Here is a 19,606-nt window from a genome sequence, read left to right as displayed (position 1 = left end):
TGACTTACCAGTGTATGGTTTATCTTGTCATTTACTCATAGGCGTTCGACAAGGTTTTTCACTGACATGGTACCACATTACACATAGGATTGAGTCTTAGTGTATCTATTGCATAATGCTTGTGTATTGATTGATTTAATGATATTATGTTTTGATCCTTGAGTACGTAAATGATGTGAAAATGAATTAGATGTGTTGTGTTGAAATGTGATGTTAGCGACAAAGTGGTGGAATGACTGTAAGCTTTGTTTAAGTAAGTTGTATTTTGTTTATATGATATGTATATCTACATGTTATCTTATTTCTCTCTATTAGTTATGAATGTGATAACTCACTCCCTGTGTTGTTTGTGTTTGGATCTTGTGATGATCTCGAACTTTGTGTTCGTGGGAGTAGATGATTAAGTGAATTGCGTTAAGGAAACTTGTGTTGAAGGACATCGAGACACAATGCTTTGATAGGATGTGACATTGGAGCATGAGTTTTTGTTTAATTACATGATGTTTTGAGCCAAAAATGTTTCTAACAAGTTTTATTTGGTAATAGTGAAGTGAATGTGAACCTTTTACCACGTGAACTCTTTTATTTTCATTGAATAAAATTCCATTTTATGTAATTCCGTATTTTCATGTATGTTATTATATAAATATGTATCTTGGGATAGAGGGTGTCACACCTAAAGTTAAGGTTACTTCAGTTACTTAAGAGGTTGCATTCGATTGAATTTCATTTTACATTAAAACTTCCAGTGGTTTATCATGCCCAAAGTTAAGGTTATTTTAGTAACTTAAATGGTTGCATTTAATTGAGTTTCATTTTACATCCAAAATTTCACTAGAAACTACAAGAAATGACCATCTTAATTGATTTGATAAGTATATTTACTTGGTAACTCTAATAATTATTTTAAATTTAGACACAACATATAAAAATTTGTATTTTTGCTATGAATAAAGTGGTTAAGTCTATCATAAATAATTGTTAACATCTTATAATTTATGGTTAACTCTAACATTTATCATATTATTACTCAAAAGTTACATGTGGACAAAAATTTTTTTTGCTCATGCCCGAAAGACTAAACTTGTATAATCGAAGTGTGTGTTATGTCATCTGAGGGAATAATTTTACCTATACCAAGGAAATCACGAGAGCTACTTTTACTAGTTATTTATGTCAAAAGTTAATGTTACTTTAGTAACTTAAGTGGTTACAATAGATTGAATTTTATTTTAAATCTAAACTTTCATTAGAAACTACAAAAAATGATGATTCTAAATGATTTGATAAGTGTAAAATGCATATGCTAACCCTTACTATTATTTTAAATTTAGACACATCATATGATAAAAATTTGTATTTATGTTATACATTAGGTGATTATGTCTATCATAATTCGAATAACAAATTTATTAAGAATATTTTGACATGTTATTAACCATATTTATCCATCACATTTTAGTCTTAGGTTCTTAGTGATTTCTCATCGAAAACAAATCATAGAATATTGCATAACATCGTGAAAGCACATAAAAATACTAATGACTGGTTACACGTGTAATTCTCTACTCTTATTGAAAGGGAATATAAGTAAAGAAATAAAACAAAAGTCATCAATTTTCACTTGTGCAAAATAGCCATTATGTCATTACATTTAAGGTCCTTATGAATTAATGGAAGATCATGTTCACGTAGACAAATAAGAACTTGTAATATTGGTGTCCTCAACTGTTTATTGCTTGTAGGCCTATATGCCTATATTTCTTCTTGCATCTGCACAAGCTATAAACTTATTGTTAAAGTATTTCTTAAATTACTTTATAGTGATTTAAAGGTTAATTATGTAAACATGCATGCATATCAATTGGGATAAAACAAAGTTAGTAATTTTAACAAGGTCATATCTAAAAAAAGAGTTAAAAACTTTCCCCGTGCTATATGTTTGGTTTGGTCCCCCTTCACAATAAATTTTGCTTCCAATGTTATTCAAAACAGAACCAAAGTAAAAACCTCCATAATATAATGAAAAAGTTATATTAAATAGAATCTTGAAAGTTTTTCAATCCATCAAAATATCCACTAGATAATCTTGATTATATTATCCAACTTTTGTCCATAACTATCATGAGAAAAAAATAATATACCCAAAAGAAACAAGTAAATGAACATTAAAAAAAACATTATTAAAGATAAGAAGCCTAGATACTTAATTTGCCATGGATATAACACTACATAGATACTTAATATTTTCAATTATGGTAGCAATAACACGAATTTAATAAAATGAAAAATGCAATGAGTAATATCCATTCCTCTTATCATTAATTACATGCTATAAATACACAAGACAAGTAATGAGTAGTTTGGTTGTTTCTTTCACCAAAATTGCAGCAAGCACTGAAGCACACACTGAATGAAAGCTGAAGATGACATCTCAATGGAGTAGAGACCAAAAAGCAATTGTGTAAGAGAAGCTAGAATCAAAATGCAAGCATAACAATTACGAGAAACACAGAAGCACACCCAAAGCACAACAGAATTGTATTGAACTCACCCTTTAAGAGAAATCACAGAGACAATGATTACGAAAGCAAACACATTAAGATCTTCAGCTAGACAGATTGAGAAGCAACAAATGAGCCTTGAGAATTGAATTGTACGTGTAGTAAGATGTTATATATGGAAGGGTTCGGCTTTTGAAAGCATGCAGGTAAAATTATAGGTGTTGCATTATTATTATAATAGCCAAGAAATATAAAGATATTAGACACTAAGATATCTACATTCCTCTTTTAGACCCATGTCACAAGAAAAAGGCTTGTGCATGGTGGTATTATGTTCTTAATACACGTAAATAGATGAAGGGATAACTTAGATTTTATCAAATGAACTAATGAAACAACAAAAAATAATAATTCAAAGTCATCAATAAAATGAGAAGTTGACTTCTTGATTCTAGAATGTTACAAGAAGGAAAGAAATACACTCTTGTTCCTGTTCTGACCTCTTAATCTATTGACAAATAATTCATAAAGACAGTGTAGTCATTTAAGTTCCTTTTTTTTATTGGAAGGGGGGGTGTAAGACAACATGAAGGCATGATACTTGTTATTAGGAAATTAAAAAGTTACTTTGTCATATTAGTTAATTCGCCATCTCAATCAAAACACAAATCAACTTGGTGCAAACAAGCACATGAAGCAAAGTCAAGGCTACAAATGGGATTCATTTATTTGTAGAAAATGTTCAATTTATTTTCTGTTGTAGTGTGTGAAGAAGACACCACTCAACAAAAAACAACATATGGTAGTTCAAGAGAAATGAATGATAGGATGGGATAGAAAAGAAAAATTACATTGTTTAGCATATATATAAGTTCCATGCGAACATTTTCAAGGATCTATCTTTATCATATAGAAAGCAAACTTTATCGCGGCAAATGAGATGCCCCAGAAACAATAGAAGTGGGTCACAGTGGGTGGTGACGGGTGGCAGCCAAAGCAATGGAGGTAGCAATAGGAGAAATAAAGGGAGTGACAAGTTTTGTGTTTGACAAATGAGAAGGAAAAACATAGCAACTACATAAACTCGCTTTGGCGTTGACAGCTAGGCCACCTCTAACGAGTGCGAAGGATAAACAATGTGCAAAAGAAGCATAAAAGGAGAAGTGTTACGCAAAATAGGGTCTTCAATTTGACTACAAGCTTAGCCTCCTTTTCCTTTTCTATTTTTATTTGTCTATTTATTTTCCTACCTAAATAAGCTCCAAATCTATCGGAATGAACCAAAGGAGAACCATGTGGAGTGCAACCTCCTTCTATTCTTAGAACCCATAATTCATTTCTGGCAAAACACACCCTCATCACCCATCCCCCCTTTCTCACACACAAACTCAAGAAAAAAATCCACACTAACCCAAACAAAATAACCTCCAACATGACACATACCCAAAACCAAAAAAACCAACCCCCACAGAAAAACACCACCACCAACAACAACCTTAGTTTCTCCGAGCAGCGGTCCCTTCTTCTTGCAATCACGCAATGGCCGCCGCTGTTCGAATCCACCACCACCTCTCATTCCTTTTCTTGTTCTTATTCTTCATCTCTTTCTCATGCGGGACTGAAACTGATTCCCTCCTCCACCTCAAGAAATCCCTCACTAACTCTGACCGCTCCCTCTCCTCGTGGATCCCAAACATCTCCCCATGCTCCGGCACGTGGCTCGGCGTGGTCTGCTTTGACAACACCATCACGGGCTTGCACCTCTCTGACCTTGGCCTCTCCGGCTCGATCGACGTCGATGCCCTCGTCGAGATCCGTAGCCTCCGCACCCTTAGCTTCATCAACAACTCCTTCTCAGGCCCCATTCCAAACTTCAACAAACTTGGCTCCATAAAGTCCCTTCTCCTCACCCAAAACCGCTTCTCCGGCACAATCCCCACCGACTTCTTCTCCACCTTAAACTCCCTCAAGAAACTTTGGCTCTCAGGCAACAACTTCTCTGGTGAAATCCCACAATCCCTAACACAACTCAAACTCTTGAAAGAACTCCACCTCGAATACAACTCGTTCTCAGGCCAGATACCAAACTTCAACCAAGATCTGAAGTCGCTGGATTTGTCCAACAACAAACTCCAAGGTGCAATTCCTGTAAGCTTGGCAAGGTTCGGCCCTAACTCTTTCGCAGGAAATGAAGGTCTCTGTGGTAAGCCCTTAGAGAAGACTTGTGGTGATGATGATGGGTCTTCTTTGTTTTCTCTTCTAAGTAATGTTAACGAGGAAAAATACGATACGAGTTGGGCGACGAAGGTGATTGTAATATTGGTTATAGCAGTGGTGGCGGCAATGATATTTCTGTTCGTGAAGAGGAGTCGGAGGGGGGATGGGGAGTTGAGGGTGGTGAGCAGGAGCAGGAGCAACAGCACAGAGGAGGTATTGATGGTGCAGGTACCTAGCATGAGGGGGGGCGTAGGAGATAAGAAGAAGGAAGGAAATAAAAGAGGGGATATTGTGATGGTGAATGAGGAGAGGGGCGTATTTGGGCTTCAGGATTTGATGAAGGCGTCAGCGGAGGTGCTAGGGAATGGGGGGTTGGGATCAATGTACAAGGCGATGATGGGGACAGGGTTGTGCGTGGTGGTGAAGAGGATGAGGGAGATGAATAAGATCGGGAAGGACGTGTTTGACGCTGAGATGAGGCAGTTCGGGAGGATACGACACCGGAATATCATCACGCCACTCGCTTACCATTACCGAAGGGAGGAGAAGCTCTTTATTACTGAGTACATGCCCAAGGGAAGCTTGTTGTATGTCTTGCATGGTACGTACCTACGCACTTTCTTTATTTCAATCCAAATTAATAATTTCACACTAAAACTCCTTCAAAATTGAAAAGAGGCAAATTTACAAAAATTAAAATTAAACAAAAAATTTAAAGGGACCAAAATTAAAAAAATACAAATTTACATGAATAAAAAATATATTTAAGCTTAACAAATAACTTTTTGTAATTCAATTCCCGACTAATAATATTTTGCTTCATCTAATAATAAAAAACAGCTTTTTTATACACTAATATTTGTTACTCACCCATGAAATGATGGAAGAGGGATAATAATAGAATTAAAAAAATAGAAAAGATAAAAAAAAGAAGCAAAAGATGTAAATGTAATACAATGGAAAAAATACCTACTAAGGTCTGCTTAATAGTGGAGAGTTTCAGAATTTGCATGATGTATTAAGTTCAAACATCATTCTACCCAATAAAAATGAAAAAAAGTGTAAAGTCAATGTAAAAATTGAAACCTAAAAGAATTAGAACTATTCTTTATGTCTCCGAATTTTCCATTTGAGTCGGTTATCTCTTTGTGAGAAAAATAGCATACCATAAATCAATTTCACAAGTAAATGATGCAATTGGTTGTTAAAAGATATAATTTCAATTCTAGTAGTCCTTTCCCTAAGTACACATCACCAAATTAGTCTACGAAATTCGTGACGTAATAAGTAATTTGATTGGAAAAATGCACATTGGAGGACATTGAGCGTAGTTTCAGCCATTTAGAAACTAGTACAACAACAGGTCCTGTATTTCAAGGACGAATGCGAATAATTGCCAATCTCACATATTGGAGAAACCGAAAAGATAGTTAAATGGCATCATTATTTTACAGTGTCTTATTCATTCAACCAAATTGTTAATAGCTTCTAAACACCTTTACCAAGCGATTCTGGAATCATGATGCTGTGCCTGAAAACAATTCTATTTGTGGTGTCAGTTCCATGGGTCAATTCCTCCCTCTAGTGTTATTGAATATTGATAGGGTGCAAGTGCAATATCTGATATATTTGTGACATTACATTTTCTCAGGTGACAGAGGAACATCCCATTCTGAGTTAACTTGGCCTACACGTTTGAACATTGTTAAGGGAATTGCAAGAGGGTTGAAATTCCTTTACTCTGAATTTTCCACCTACGACCTGCCCCACGGGAACCTCAAGTCCAGCAACGTTCTTCTAACTGATGATTACGAGCCTCTCTTGAGTGACTACGCCTTTCAGCCACTGATCAACCCCAAGGTCTCCGTGCAGGCATTGTTCGCCTTCAAATCCCCAGATTTTGTTCAGAATCAGAAGGTTTCGCAGAAGACCGATGTTTACTGCCTCGGTGTCATCATTCTTGAGATCATCACAGGGAAGTTCCCTTCCCAGTATCACAGCAATGGCAAGGGTGGCACTGATGTTGTGCAATGGGCCTTCACCGCAATTTCTGAGGGAACAGAAGCAGAGTTGATCGATTCGGAGTTACCAAACGACGCGAATTCGCGCAAGAACATGCTGCATCTTCTACACATTGGGGCTTGTTGCGCTGAGAGCAACCCTGAACAAAGACTAAACATGAAGGAAGCTGTTAGAAGGATAGAGGAGGTACAGGTTTAAAAATTGTGTCAGTAATTAAGCTAGCTTAGTTCAAGTTTCTTTTGTAGGTCAGAATTGCAGGACCTTTGGAAATATTATATCTTGCAGCATCTTGATCCAACTCTCGGACATTTTCATTAGTGATCTTGTGAAAGCAAAGTAGTTAGCACTAAGTGTGATTTTGTGCAAGAGATAACAACAGAACGGAACAGAGAATAATGGAGGAAGATAGCAGGGTAGAAAGGGAGAAAGATTGGAAAATGGTTATATGTTGTTTCGGAACTTCATAGCTTGGAGCATTTCTCATTGTCAAAAAGTACAAGTTTAACTTCATAGCCCTTGCCAAGTATATGCAACTCTCAAAAGAAAACCATTTTTGGACAGCATCCTTCAAGTTTGTAGAAACTTAATTTTAGTGGTTAAAAGTATTTTTCTAGTTTTCGTCTTACTATGTGTATCATATACAAGAGATTGATTCTATTTTCTTGCTCACTCCCCATTCAACATGTAAAGTTATTATTGTATATATATTAGCCATGAATACCAGTTGCTTTATGAAATGCCCCATTTCCAAGTCCCCCTTTTATTATTGTTATTATTTTGTATATTTTGGCATCAATGAATATTAACCGCAGAAGGAGAGGAGCACAACTTTTCTTTGGAATAGCAATGAAAAAAGAGCAAATACAAAGAATAAGAACACAGAACCAATCAGAAGGGATCTAGCCCCGCACGTGCTACATTCCTATAGTATCAACCAACAGAAATTGTTCAACTACTTGGTGTTTCGGTTGAGGAAATCAGGAAAAGAAAATAAAGATAAAATACATTCTGCATCATCCTTCCTCGTACTTTTCTGAAACTCTAACTAACACAGTCCACATGCTCATGCATAGCTACTTCTCCTTGCTTTGCATTCCTATCAGCTTATTAAAAATCTAGGTAGTTATAAAGCAAACTCCTTGTCTATGGTTGGGAATGGAAAGGTCACCTTTCTATCTCTAACATGCAATCACCTATGCATCTAATTTCTCTATGTGCCCAGCAGGTTGATCAATTCTGTAACAAATATCTTTAGAATTTTGGTAGATTGTACTATTGCGCAGATAGATACAAACGATTACTTGTATTAGAATCATGTTTGCTAATAGATATGATTTATGAGGAGCTATACTCTTTGAATTGCAATTTAAATATGATAAGGCTCAAGTATTTTGATTAAGAGTTATCTCTCTTCAGGAAAGTGTTGTTTGTTTAAGAAGTTGGTAGATCCATACAATAACTTTTTTATTAAAACTAATGTACATTAATAACTTGATTGTTGTAATTAATTATGTTCTTATAACATGAAATGATACACATTCATCTAAATCAAAGACTTTGCTGTAAACCATAGGAAGGAAATACCTGGAATAATATGAAGCACAACCCAATTTCATTTGTTTAATGAAATTGAGTTGTGTACTTCCATTTGTTGAATGAAACTATTATATGCCAAGGTGATATTTGGCTGATCTCAAATCCTTTGAACATCTATGCCGGTGTATGAGTTTCTATGCTGTAGATTCGCACCTTCAATTCTAAAACTTGTTTGATTTTTGGCTTTTTTTGGTCTTACATCACTCACTAGACATGATTCAATTGTGCAACCCCAATTATCTATGTGCATCCTGTCAAATCTTCCAATCATTTCTGTGTCTTGTGGCGTGCGACCAAGGACGAAGCAGGAATTGAAGCCCAACAAGGAAGAAGGTGTAGCAGAAAAGAAATCAATAATTATATATATAATCCTTTGTTGTCTATACTCCGACCACTATGGAACACAGCTTCCTGGACACACGCATACAGCTTGATAAGAATGATTATAATCATAATCATTGTAATTTTCAACATGATTGTGATTTGGTGTACATAGGTGCTTGTTTGCAACTTTTATCACGCTGATTTGCGCATTCAACCCAACAGTTAGAGAAGAACGATTGCAGTGAAAATAGTACTTCAAAATTTGTAGCTTTTGGTAAATCTGACAGCTCTCTAACCTTATATATGGAGTTACTTAGGTCAACTTCTTTAGCATTCATCAGATTTTGTAATAAAATGATACAAAATAAAGATATCACAGTTAATTTCGTATTTTTTGAATTAACAGAAAATTATAACAGTGAGACATGTAATAATATAACAAGCTTCTCGATGGCAAAGGTTTTGATTGTGCCACTCACCTCACAATTTCAATATAACAAGCTTTTAGGCAAAAAAGTTCTCTAGCATGAATTTTAGAGGATAATAATACCAATAAATAAATCTATGTTCAGTTGTCAAACATTGAAGCCCTTCAGCTAGAATATCATGTTGATAGAGGGAATCATAATTATATTCCACATAAATTGTAGAATGTTCTTAGCAATAATGTGAGGGCTTAACTTTTGTTTCTTAATTTTTAGCAAGTGAATTTGTATGCTTCTAATGGCCTCTACCTTGCCATCAAGGCAGAGGGAAAACTTCGAACATCATCAATACCAAAAGCATTCGAATGTTTTTCAAAAAGATGTTATGTTATACTTAGTTAGGCTTTATTAACCTTGTCATTTTTCAATGTTTCATAAATGTCATCGGGTTCCCACGATTGAGGCTTACCAGGTCTTCACTAGACTCTCAACAAATAATCTCCCAAGCCATTTCTAGCTAGTAAACAATTATGCATAGATATTGAATTATCTTCAGAGAAAGTTATAACAGGTCATTCAGCCTTTCGAATCAAAATGTAACATTCTAAAATTTTAATATAACAAATGTTATTAGTTTTAGTTTAAAAATTATTGGTATAAAAATTTGTTTGAATTAAAAATATTATCATATATATATATATATATATATATATATATATATATATATATATGATGCTTGTATTATTATAAATTAAATATTATTGAAATAATTGAATAAAAAGTTAATTATGTCTGTTTTCATTATTTTATTTAAAATTCATTGAGTTAAATAATTATTTTATCAATAAAAAATGATTAAGTGGTTGATATTATTTTATAATTATAAAAGAAAGTGTGACAACTCCATATCCTAATTAAAAGGATTAAAAGATTATTACTATTGTAATGATAATTGTTATAGTAATAATATAACATTGTATATATAGTTTTTATAAGATATTTGTTATATTTGAATTTGTGATCATTGAGAACGATTTAAATCTTATCATGTTTTATGTTAATATATCTTGAAAGAAAATAAAATGTTAGATAATGTTAATAATAAGATAAATCTAGATAATATAGTAGAAAAAGATAAAAAAAAAGATTTGATTAGCCAAATCTATTAAAAATATATCTCATGTGATCCAATCTTAAATCATATACTCTTGTATTATATAAGAACAAACAATTATCTTCTCTTATATATTTATAGACGGTCTCTCTCCAAAAATAGAAAATTAGTAGATTTTATAGAATTAAAAAGAAAGAAGAAACAAATAGAATTTTATTGATCTACTAAATGGAGAAGATGATAATAACCAAAGAATGCATGAATTACTAGTAAAACAACCTTCTTTATCTAAGCTTTCATTGTATAGATTTTTGGAAATGCATCTTTTTGAGTTGATCAGTTATAAATTGATAAATTAATACATTGATTCTTGTGTGAATTAATTCCTTGTGATGAATGAAAAAAATTAGGTTACGCAGTATTCTTGCAAGAAATTATTTAAGTGTCTCATATAATCATACCAACATGTAATTTTTACTATTGGTAGGGTTTAATTTAATTTTACAAAAAAGGGGTTTTGCAATGTACAAATCTTCAGTAGTTACATATTAAATCTTGAAATTTATTTGAAAATTCATGAATAGATTGCTTGAGTTTTGTGTTTAGTTATCATATATATCAACTAAAATATATTTTGTTGTGTTTTATTTCATAGTTAATTATTAATTGACTCATATGATACTATAATTTGGAGTATGACTTTCTGAGTTATTAGTGTGTATGGAATTAGAATATTTATTTGGTAGTTATTTGAAATGTTTTGTAATTATGTATGAATTGGTCATCATCTTCTAGGAAGTAGTAACAATGCATATTTTATTTTGAAAATTAAATATGCATAAGATACTTCCATTTATGATAGGAATGACAGTGAGACTTTATTGTATGGATATGAGTTCATAGATCGTTTGAAGAATCTGAGATCCACACTATTGTGAGAACCAAAGAGTTGAATCTAGTGATTTTGGGAATCACTGAGTTATGCTTTGATATTTTTTTTTCAAGAATTGAATGTAATGAAGTGTCGATGTTTATTTGTTGGAGTATTATTTCGTTATGTGAATTATTTGTGGTTGTTATATTTATATATTATTTTTAATTTAATTTTGTGGATACTATGGTTGAATTTTTTTTATTACCATGCTAGCTAAAAATAACACTATATGTGAATTTTTTTAGAACTTATTATTTTATTCGCTGAGATTATTATCTCATTTAAAGTATTTTTTTCAGCGGAAGAAGCTTTTGAGATGAGAAAAATTAAAAACTTAATTCATTATTAATTGAACTTTGTAGATACCCATATTTGTGAATATAATTATTTATTTAAGTAAGAACTCATTTACTTATAGTATTTAAAATATTTTGAACCATTCAAATTTCTAAATTTTTATTTTAAAACATTTGTTTTATTACGGGTTGTGAATTATCGATTTCACCATCTTCCATAAAGATTTAAGATAGCTTAATGCCATCTAATAAATAAATATGCAAGATCCAGAAAAAATGTTGCCCTTTGCATTCTAAATTATCATAATTGAGTTTCACTACATCATAAACTTTTGTAAGAGACATTTCTTTCAAACTCGTTTAACTCATTTACATAAAAAAAAAAAAGCCAAAACTTTAAGAGCTGATGAAATATATTTGCCATAATTCAGTTTCATTACATCTTAAACTTTTGTAAGAGACATTTCTTTTAAAATCGTCTTACTCATCCTCAAAGAAGATAAGTAAAACTTCAAGAGCTAATGGAATACATTTGCCATAATTAACCATCCTTTTTAATAGGTCATGAATCTCCTTTTTGATGATCACTTTGGTTAAAGCCATTCAAATTGAAAAGTTCAAGTCTAAGCCGATATATTTTGTGAGCTTGGCTAAATACTTGCTTATCTCTAGTGGTTACAATTATTCTGGATAATTTACACATTGAGGTCATCAAGAACAATAAGAACCTTCAGACGATCAATTACTTTATAAATATCATTGGACAACCAATTTGGTGTGTTAATTTACACATCATCTTTCATAGAAATTATTTCATGTCTGCTTGATTGTTCTCTTTTATTTGCTAAAAAATAACAACTTTAGTATTCATATCATTGTTTATTAGATACTTCTTCTGCTAAGGTTATCTTGTCGATATCACCCATGCCCCAAATTCCAATGATTTGCATATCAATGATTCTATTACTTATGTAATTATTTTTGTCAATTCCAACCATTCTTATTGAGTTAACTAGGGATTTACTCAACCTTGTCGCCTAAAGATCGACGATTCCTTTATGTAACTCGGCACCATTTCTATATGGAACACAGAGAGAGAGTGTGTTAAAATCAAAGCCGCTAATATTAGCTCACCTGTTTCAACATGCATGATGGAAAATTCCCTTTATTTTTTCCTTCTTTCCTAGTAGGGATTTCCTTAATAGATCAAGTACTAAAAACTAAATAAAGTGGCTTTGTTAAATGTATCTAAAAATCTCAGAAAAAAAATATCATTTAGAAATTGAAATATATTTAAATGTATTACTTGGTCGTAATTTAACCAGTAAACTCAATGGACCACCAAAGCATGGTTGGTCGTAGCATATCGATTATCGGTATTGGCTAAAATTATATATGCTGAGGTAATATCTAATAATATTCTGCTGAAAACATTTGTTTTAAAAAAAAATAAAGGTCTCATGTTTATGTAATCTAAGCCACCAAGTTCTGATAATATGCATATAACCATAAAAACAGCTAGAAAATATTGAAGATTTAAGGGGGAAGAAGAGCTTACATAAATTTTGATGACTTAATTCTAGATAAACCAGCAGATTCATTCCAAGCATGTCTCCAGACCTGAAACTTGGTCTTAGATTTCCTTTCATGCTCAGCAAATGCGTTTTTGTAACTCCAAATGTATGGTGTTGAATTGAAACAAGTGCAAACAAGATCTTTCTTTGTCTCCACACCCGAATATGTACGAGCTATAAGGTAACTGGAAAGGAAAATAAAGTTAGAAGTAAAGTGGAGAAATCGTAGAGTTCAAAAACCATAAACTTGATATCTAGAACAAGGAGAGGAGTTAGTGAGATAAGATGATTTACTACATCTTAAATTGATACCTGATTTGCATCCACAGTCAAATCCAAAAGCATACGATTCAGATGTTTTATGTGGCACGAGGAAAGAGCAAGAGGAATATATATTAGGGTTTGAGGACGGGGTCAGTGGAAAGGAAACAGCGCAATGGGCATTTTTCGGTTAGTTTGGTGTAGTTTTTCGTGTACTGTGTAGACGTGTTGTTCTTAAAAGTCCAGAGTGATAACAAAGTCGCACTCTTTGTTCAATTATGTGGCCTAACAGAATGCAAGGAAAAGGAAAAAAAAATATACAAGAGAATCAACCATGAAAACAAAGTGTACAATGCTAATGATGAAGAATACCTATTGGAATGGGATGACGAACGAAGAACAAGACCAACAACTTGCTCAAGTGTGTGGAGGGCAACAAGATAAAAGCTAAGTGCACAGTGCCAATTCCTACCCAAATTCACTCACTTAAGAGATGAAATTGGTAGCTATGGGTCCCACAAAAAATTTAAAAGCCTCCCTCTCTTTCCACTCAACAAAACTACTAAAAAAATGCATTTCTCTCTTTCTTACTCCTTTTTTTTTTCTCACCTACTTCTTACCAACCAGCCAAAGTGTTTAAAGAAGAGATGTGATCCCGTTTTTCATTGGAATTGAAAAGAAATAAACTCCATGTATTTTCCAATATCCTATAATAAAGAAGAAATAAGTTATATACTAATAATAATCATAGATTATGTCAATATTTGATATGTCATTTTAATTAATTCTTTGATTATTTTACACTATAAAAATAATTATGAAAAATAATACGAACTGATTTTCTTTCTTTCCGGTAAAGGAAAGAAAGAAAATAATAAGGAAAGAAAGAAAATAATAAGAACTGATTATTTTATACAGATATAAAAATAACTATGAAAAATAGCTACTATGGAACCACTGAGTCACTGATCGTCCTGATAAAGGGCCGTAAACTTTCTCTGTTTATTGTGTAAATATAAATTGTCATACATAAATATTTGTTTGGTGTTTTGTGTCTTTTGTTAGGAAACTAGTTAAGTTACTTTAATTCAATTAGTTTTATATCAAAAATCGAGTTATCTGGACTTATTTGTGCCAAAAATGCAATAAAATGTAACTCAGATTCCGACCTGATCAGCCAGCGTTATGAAACATTAATGCTAGCCTTATTTCTCAACCTGCCAGATTGTAAAATAATGTAAACCGGAGAAATTATTTTTATTAAATCATCTAAAATTAATTTGGTTCCAACCAATTTTTGTCAGGTATTAAGTTTTTATTATTTTTTTCCAGTAAATTGAATATATGTCAAGTAAAGATTAGTCGATATTATAAATTCAAGTTGGTGTTGTATCATGTAATAATTTATCGTCCACAAGGTTTTAACACCATAATGCAGTCAACCTTCAAAGCTTGAAAGAAAAAGAAAAAAAAAAGCTTGTTATTGTTGAATTAATCACACTTTATTACAAATATAGAAGTTAAGATCTCTCCCTTAAGAAACTGGAATTATGTTCTCTGACATTCATGTGCTACAAAGTTTTAAAGTATAAAACTTTTTCCGTATTCTTCTTCCAGTTTGTCACCTTTTCCTTGGCGTGATTCATACATCCAAAAGAGTAGGTACACTACTTCATCTTGCATGCTGTTTATGCTATACTATCTTCCATGTGCAAAGTTGAGCATGTATAATCAGAGTTGTACAGGAGAAGAAGCCGATTATATCTCAAGAACAATATCTGTTAAGAAAAAAAAATACGTATATATTGTAAAAAATAGCTGAAATTGACTTTGTTCCTAGATTGAAAAGTAGGAAAACATTCTCAATAATTGAATAACTCAGACATGATTACATGAACTTAAGCACTATGTCAAACTAATGTATGTGATTAATAGACCATATAATATAAATAAATTAATCAATGTGTAGAACTTACATTCAGAATCAGTCTTGACCCATTTACTTCCATTTTCTGCAGCAGCAGCAGCGAGTTCCTCTTCTTCATCATCATCCTCCTCATCATCAAACTGAGAAATTGGTGTGGCTTCAAGGTACTTCTTTACAAACGGTGTTGTTGAACATGAACCTTGGGGATATATCTTTTTCTGAAGTATTGCCCTCAAAATCTGTGATCACAAGCAAAGTAACAAGAGTAATTTAAAAGGAGGAGTTAAGTTAAAGGATGAGAACTGAGAAGTGAAAACAAGCTTGCAAGGTTTTGGTTTCTAATCTACCTTCTCCATTCTTGACTCAGTGGAAAGTGGATCTTTGAACAAAGGGGTAGGTTGAAATCCACTTTTGCAAGCAAGCATCTTCTTAAGAAGAAAAGAAAGTGATTTCTTCCCAACACCTTTCTTACTGCTATGATCCAAACTACAATCTTTTCCCCTGCTGAATATTATACTATTGCTTGGGTAGAAATTACCACGGCTAGCATTGGAGCCATCACAAAGAGAGTCATTTTCTTTGATAAGATCATTGGTGTGTTCTTCTTGTTCAGCTGCCAAATTTTGCCCCTTAAAAAATATGCTGAACTCACTCTGAAGATTGCCAACATCTTCAAGAGTGACCTCTTGTGTGCAATCCTGAAAGGAAGATGAATCCTCTGCGGCGTGGTTACTCCTTCCACCCGAATCTTCTTTCAAGTTGCTGCCCCCAAACGTTCCAATTGCAAGGAGTGCTTGAGGCCAGTCACTGAACTCTTGTTTGCAAGGTTCATGCCTCATGTAATCTGATGGAACAAAATCAATCATCAAAGATGATAGAATACTAGGTGATATAAAATAGCAAACACAAAGTTCAAATGGATATATGTTTCAAGTACTTTAGAATTGAAGCTAGTTGGTTTATAAGTTATAACTATATCAACTGATTTTTTTTAACTGTTACTTTCTCTTGTACTACCCTTCTTTTATTGAAAAGTGTAATAATTGAATCCTATAACCAACCTCTACCCAAATCTCCACTGACTCTACCTAATTAAGCTCAAGTGGCATGTTTCTTTTCCTGTAGAAGTGAACAAGGTTACCCAACACACAGTAGACACCAACCAAACCTTAATTCTGCGAACATTGTTTTGTTGTTCTTAGCCGTGAGCATTATTGTGTTCTTAACTCTGTACAAAAATAGTGTTTTATTATTATGTGCATCTAGAAAACAAAATTCATAGCTAGCCAACGTCATAATCAGACCTGAGGAGTATACTAAACCATGTAAAAACTGTGGCAAAAATTATGCTTTGATTGGAGAGTGATGAAAGCAAAGAAAAAGAAATAAAAAATAGAAAGCTTACGGGTAGTTGAAATTGAGTTACTTTGTTTCTTTTTCCCGTTGCTCCCATTGATCCTGTTTTGCATCCATTCAAAAATCTGCAAAGTGACACATCACCTACCTTGCTTAGAGATGCATGATAATTGGCAATGAACAATATAATGTGAACATAAGAGAAAGCAAGTTTTTCTTACCTTCATTTTTGGTGAATCAGCTTTGGAGATCCTCTAAGTAAAATATATAGAAATTTTTGCAAGATTTCACTGTCAAGAATGCACAGTGCTCGGATCCCACAATTGAGCCAAGTCCAGCAAGTGCTGAGCTGCAAAACGCTTTAAAGTTTAAATAGACTTGCTAATTAGTGGTTCAAGTTCCCAAACAGTGACTTTCGCAATTTCTTGATTTCTCTACGTTGTCTTTTTATCATCCCTCTTCCCAACCATAATTTTTTATTTCTTGTCTCCTTTGCTAGCTGATTTTTTATGGAGGAAAAGATAAACAAATGTGGCCATATATGTTAAAACGATTAGTGAAATTCAATCACTAATGAAGGATGTAAAACCTTCAAGAATGACATTATGTGGCACCCAAGTATTGAAGAGTTCAGTTTAGAGCCAAATGCATGCAGTAGAAGTTCATAGGTGGTTTTTTTTTCCATCTCTTTCCCTCTCTTTTTTTTCTAGAGATCGAGTTTACTAAGGAGTTTGTACTATTCCACATTCATAATATGTCAAAAACTTATAGGTGAATTTTTTTGTTTTTGTTGAAGTCGGATATTCCTAGAATTAGAGCAAGTTTATAAGCATGAACAAGGAAATGGACTCTTGACCACATATTTAAGGAAAAAAGTTATTAACTAACTATATCACATCATATTGATTACTTATCATATGCATAAAAGTAAACTTCAATAATTTAATTAAAATGTGATGCTTTCGTAGCCGGTTATAAGTTCTGAAATTTTTAAAAAATGAAATAGGTTTTAATATTTTGTGATTTTCAATTTTGAAATTTTAATATCAAATTTTAAACACAAATTCTAGAATTGCCATGATACCTAATGTACACCAAGATATTAATCTAAGAATGTGAACAATTACCTAACATTCTTAAAATAACTTAGTAACATGTTTAGATCAATACAACTAGGCGGGCCCTGAACCCTATCTAGACATAAGGCCCACACCTAAAAGTGACTCAACAAAATTTAAATAAAAGTTATGGTCAAGTAATAATGTTTTTTATGTTATCTTTATAGTTAAATTGGAATTATAATTTTTTTTCATGTCTCTTTTTGTTCAAATTAAAATGTGATATGTAATTAAAAATTATTATCATGTTGATTGTTAGTTTATTTTTTTTATGTACTATCTTCATAAGTTCATTTGAATGTCTTTTTAGCTCACCGTGACATTTTAATATGTAATGAATCTATGATAATAGATTTAAAACACATTTTTCAACAAAAATTATGAAACATAAATAAAAACTCAAATTATAAAGGAATAAAATCCATAGAGTTGACTTAATGGTGTAAAATCCTATTGTGTTTACGTGTGAGAAAACAATCTATTTAATAAAAGAAATTGTGGCAATCACACACTACCAAGTGAGATTAGTCTCCGACCTAGTGTTGACTAGTGGGTTTTGGGACACCCATAGTCTCTGACAGAAGATCAAATTTTTTTTATAAAGGAATAAAATAAATATTAGTATGTTAATAAGGAATAAAAATATATTAAGTTTTACAAATGATATTTTGTCATAGACAATAGTGACCAAACTAAAATATTTTCTTCAAGAGAAAAATATAAAATTAAATTAAAATAAATTTAAAAAGTGTGTTAAGAGATAGTACAATAGCAACCAACGAAATAATAGTGACAATTTACGAGTTGATTAATGTTATGTGCATGTGAGAGTAATAAAATAGACAAAAAGAGATTTTAAATTGAAAAAATAAAGTAAAAAAGAATTTCAAATAAATTAGTGAGGATAAAAGTGAGACAACAAAAAAATTGTAGTTTATAACTAACTTATTTTCATAAGTTAGTTCAAGTAGCTTATAAAAATAAGCTATTAATTACTTTCTCTATAAGATATTTTTAAAACATTATTTATCCCTTTTTATAATTTTTTTAATTGTTTGTTTCATTATTATTAATGTTTCATCAGTACCCTTAATTAATTATTAACAATTTTTTAGTAAAAAAACAAATTCTAAAAATTAATGAGATTATCTCTTTCTCTCTTTAATTAGGATTGGAGAAAATGAAATTAACAATTAGGAGATAAACAATGGAGCAATAAAAGAGTTGTGATTAGGTTAAAAAAATTAAGAGTACTTTTAGAACAACATTACATATCATTGATGAATTTAATTTAATGTTATTAACTAAATTAATCAAAGGTATGAATTAATTAAAAAAATATTATAAAAAAATGGAATGAGTATTAAAATAAATTTTTCTATCAAACACTTTTAATTAAATTAGTTAACTTAGGATAAGGCTACTTTTTTTTATATCTAAATTGTATTATATCTAAATCTCAAGTATCTATTTCCCTGAGTATTAAAACCTTACATTAATTCAAATGATAGGATAAATATTTACGTTATAGGAATGAAAACATTGCATGCTTGTAACTGCATTAATTTCTATCTCACTAGGATAAATATTTAATATCGTATGTGTAAATTAATTTTTTGTATAAAAACATAGTGATGTCTATTGAATAGGCACATAAAAAGGATTAATTTCTTTGACCACCAATTTTTATTATTTTAGGAATTTTATTGTTCAAATTTTATTTTGACAAATTTTACTACTTAACTTCCATAATTATAATTTCACAGATTTTATTACTTAATTTTTTTCACAAATTTTATCATTCTTACCAATTTTTTACCATCAATTTTTTTATACATTTTTTTTATCACGTTGGTAACAAAATGAAGTCATTTTATTTTATATTTAACTATTTTTGTGACACATTAGTAGTGGTAAAATGCATAAAAATTAAAAATT

At 31.8% G+C, this 19,606-nt stretch overlaps 2 protein-coding genes and 1 long non-coding RNA gene across 3 annotated transcripts; 1 reads left to right on the top strand and 2 right to left on the bottom strand.

The window, feature by feature from the left end:
* Positions 1-3,993: 3,993 nt before the first annotated feature.
* Positions 3,994-6,941, top strand: LOC100790660 (pollen receptor-like kinase 3). Its single transcript, XM_003547461.4, has 2 exons — positions 3,994-5,322; positions 6,373-6,941. Exons 1-2 carry the CDS (start codon positions 4,044-4,046, stop codon positions 6,939-6,941), a joined length of 1,848 nt encoding a protein of 615 aa, XP_003547509.1. The 5' UTR covers positions 3,994-4,043.
* LOC106796046 (uncharacterized) lies at positions 6,019-13,737 on the bottom strand. The gene is made up of 4 exons (XR_001384922.3): positions 13,319-13,737; positions 12,991-13,191; positions 8,328-8,750; positions 6,019-6,893 (listed from the first exon to the last, which is right to left on the bottom strand). It is a non-coding gene; the product is annotated as an uncharacterized lncRNA (long non-coding RNA).
* Positions 13,738-14,750: 1,013 nt separating this feature from the next.
* On the bottom strand, positions 14,751-16,907 carry LOC102665474 (protein DEEPER ROOTING 1). The gene is made up of 5 exons (XM_006597817.4): positions 16,772-16,907; positions 16,600-16,675; positions 15,542-16,038; positions 15,244-15,433; positions 14,751-15,045 (listed from the first exon to the last, which is right to left on the bottom strand). Exons 1-5 carry the CDS (start codon positions 16,775-16,777, stop codon positions 15,026-15,028), a joined length of 789 nt encoding a protein of 262 aa, XP_006597880.1. The 5' UTR covers positions 16,778-16,907; the 3' UTR covers positions 14,751-15,025.
* Positions 16,908-19,606: the final 2,699 nt, after the last annotated feature.

This window comes from Glycine max, chromosome 15 (genome assembly GCF_000004515.6).
Source record: "Glycine max cultivar Williams 82 chromosome 15, Glycine_max_v4.0, whole genome shotgun sequence".
Taxonomy (NCBI): Eukaryota; Viridiplantae; Streptophyta; class Magnoliopsida; order Fabales; family Fabaceae; genus Glycine; species Glycine max.
This window is presented reverse-complemented; position numbering and strand designations above follow the sequence as displayed.

Bases quoted from the DNA above. Each gene is read 5' to 3' on its own strand.
- LOC100790660 (XM_003547461.4), top strand. From the start codon at position 4,044: ATGGCCGCCGCTGTTCGAATCCACCACCACCTCTCATTCCTTTTCTTG. The intron at 5,323-6,372 runs GTACGTACCTAC...ACATTTTCTCAG, and splicing joins CTTGTTGTATGTCTTGCATG to GTGACAGAGGAACATCCCAT.
- LOC102665474 (XM_006597817.4), bottom strand. The intron at 16,039-16,599 runs GTAAGCTTTCTA...TTGTTCCATCAG, and splicing joins TAACTCAATTTCAACTACCC to ATTACATGAGGCATGAACCT. The intron at 15,434-15,541 runs GTAGATTAGAAA...TTGTGATCACAG, and splicing joins CTGAGTCAAGAATGGAGAAG to ATTTTGAGGGCAATACTTCA.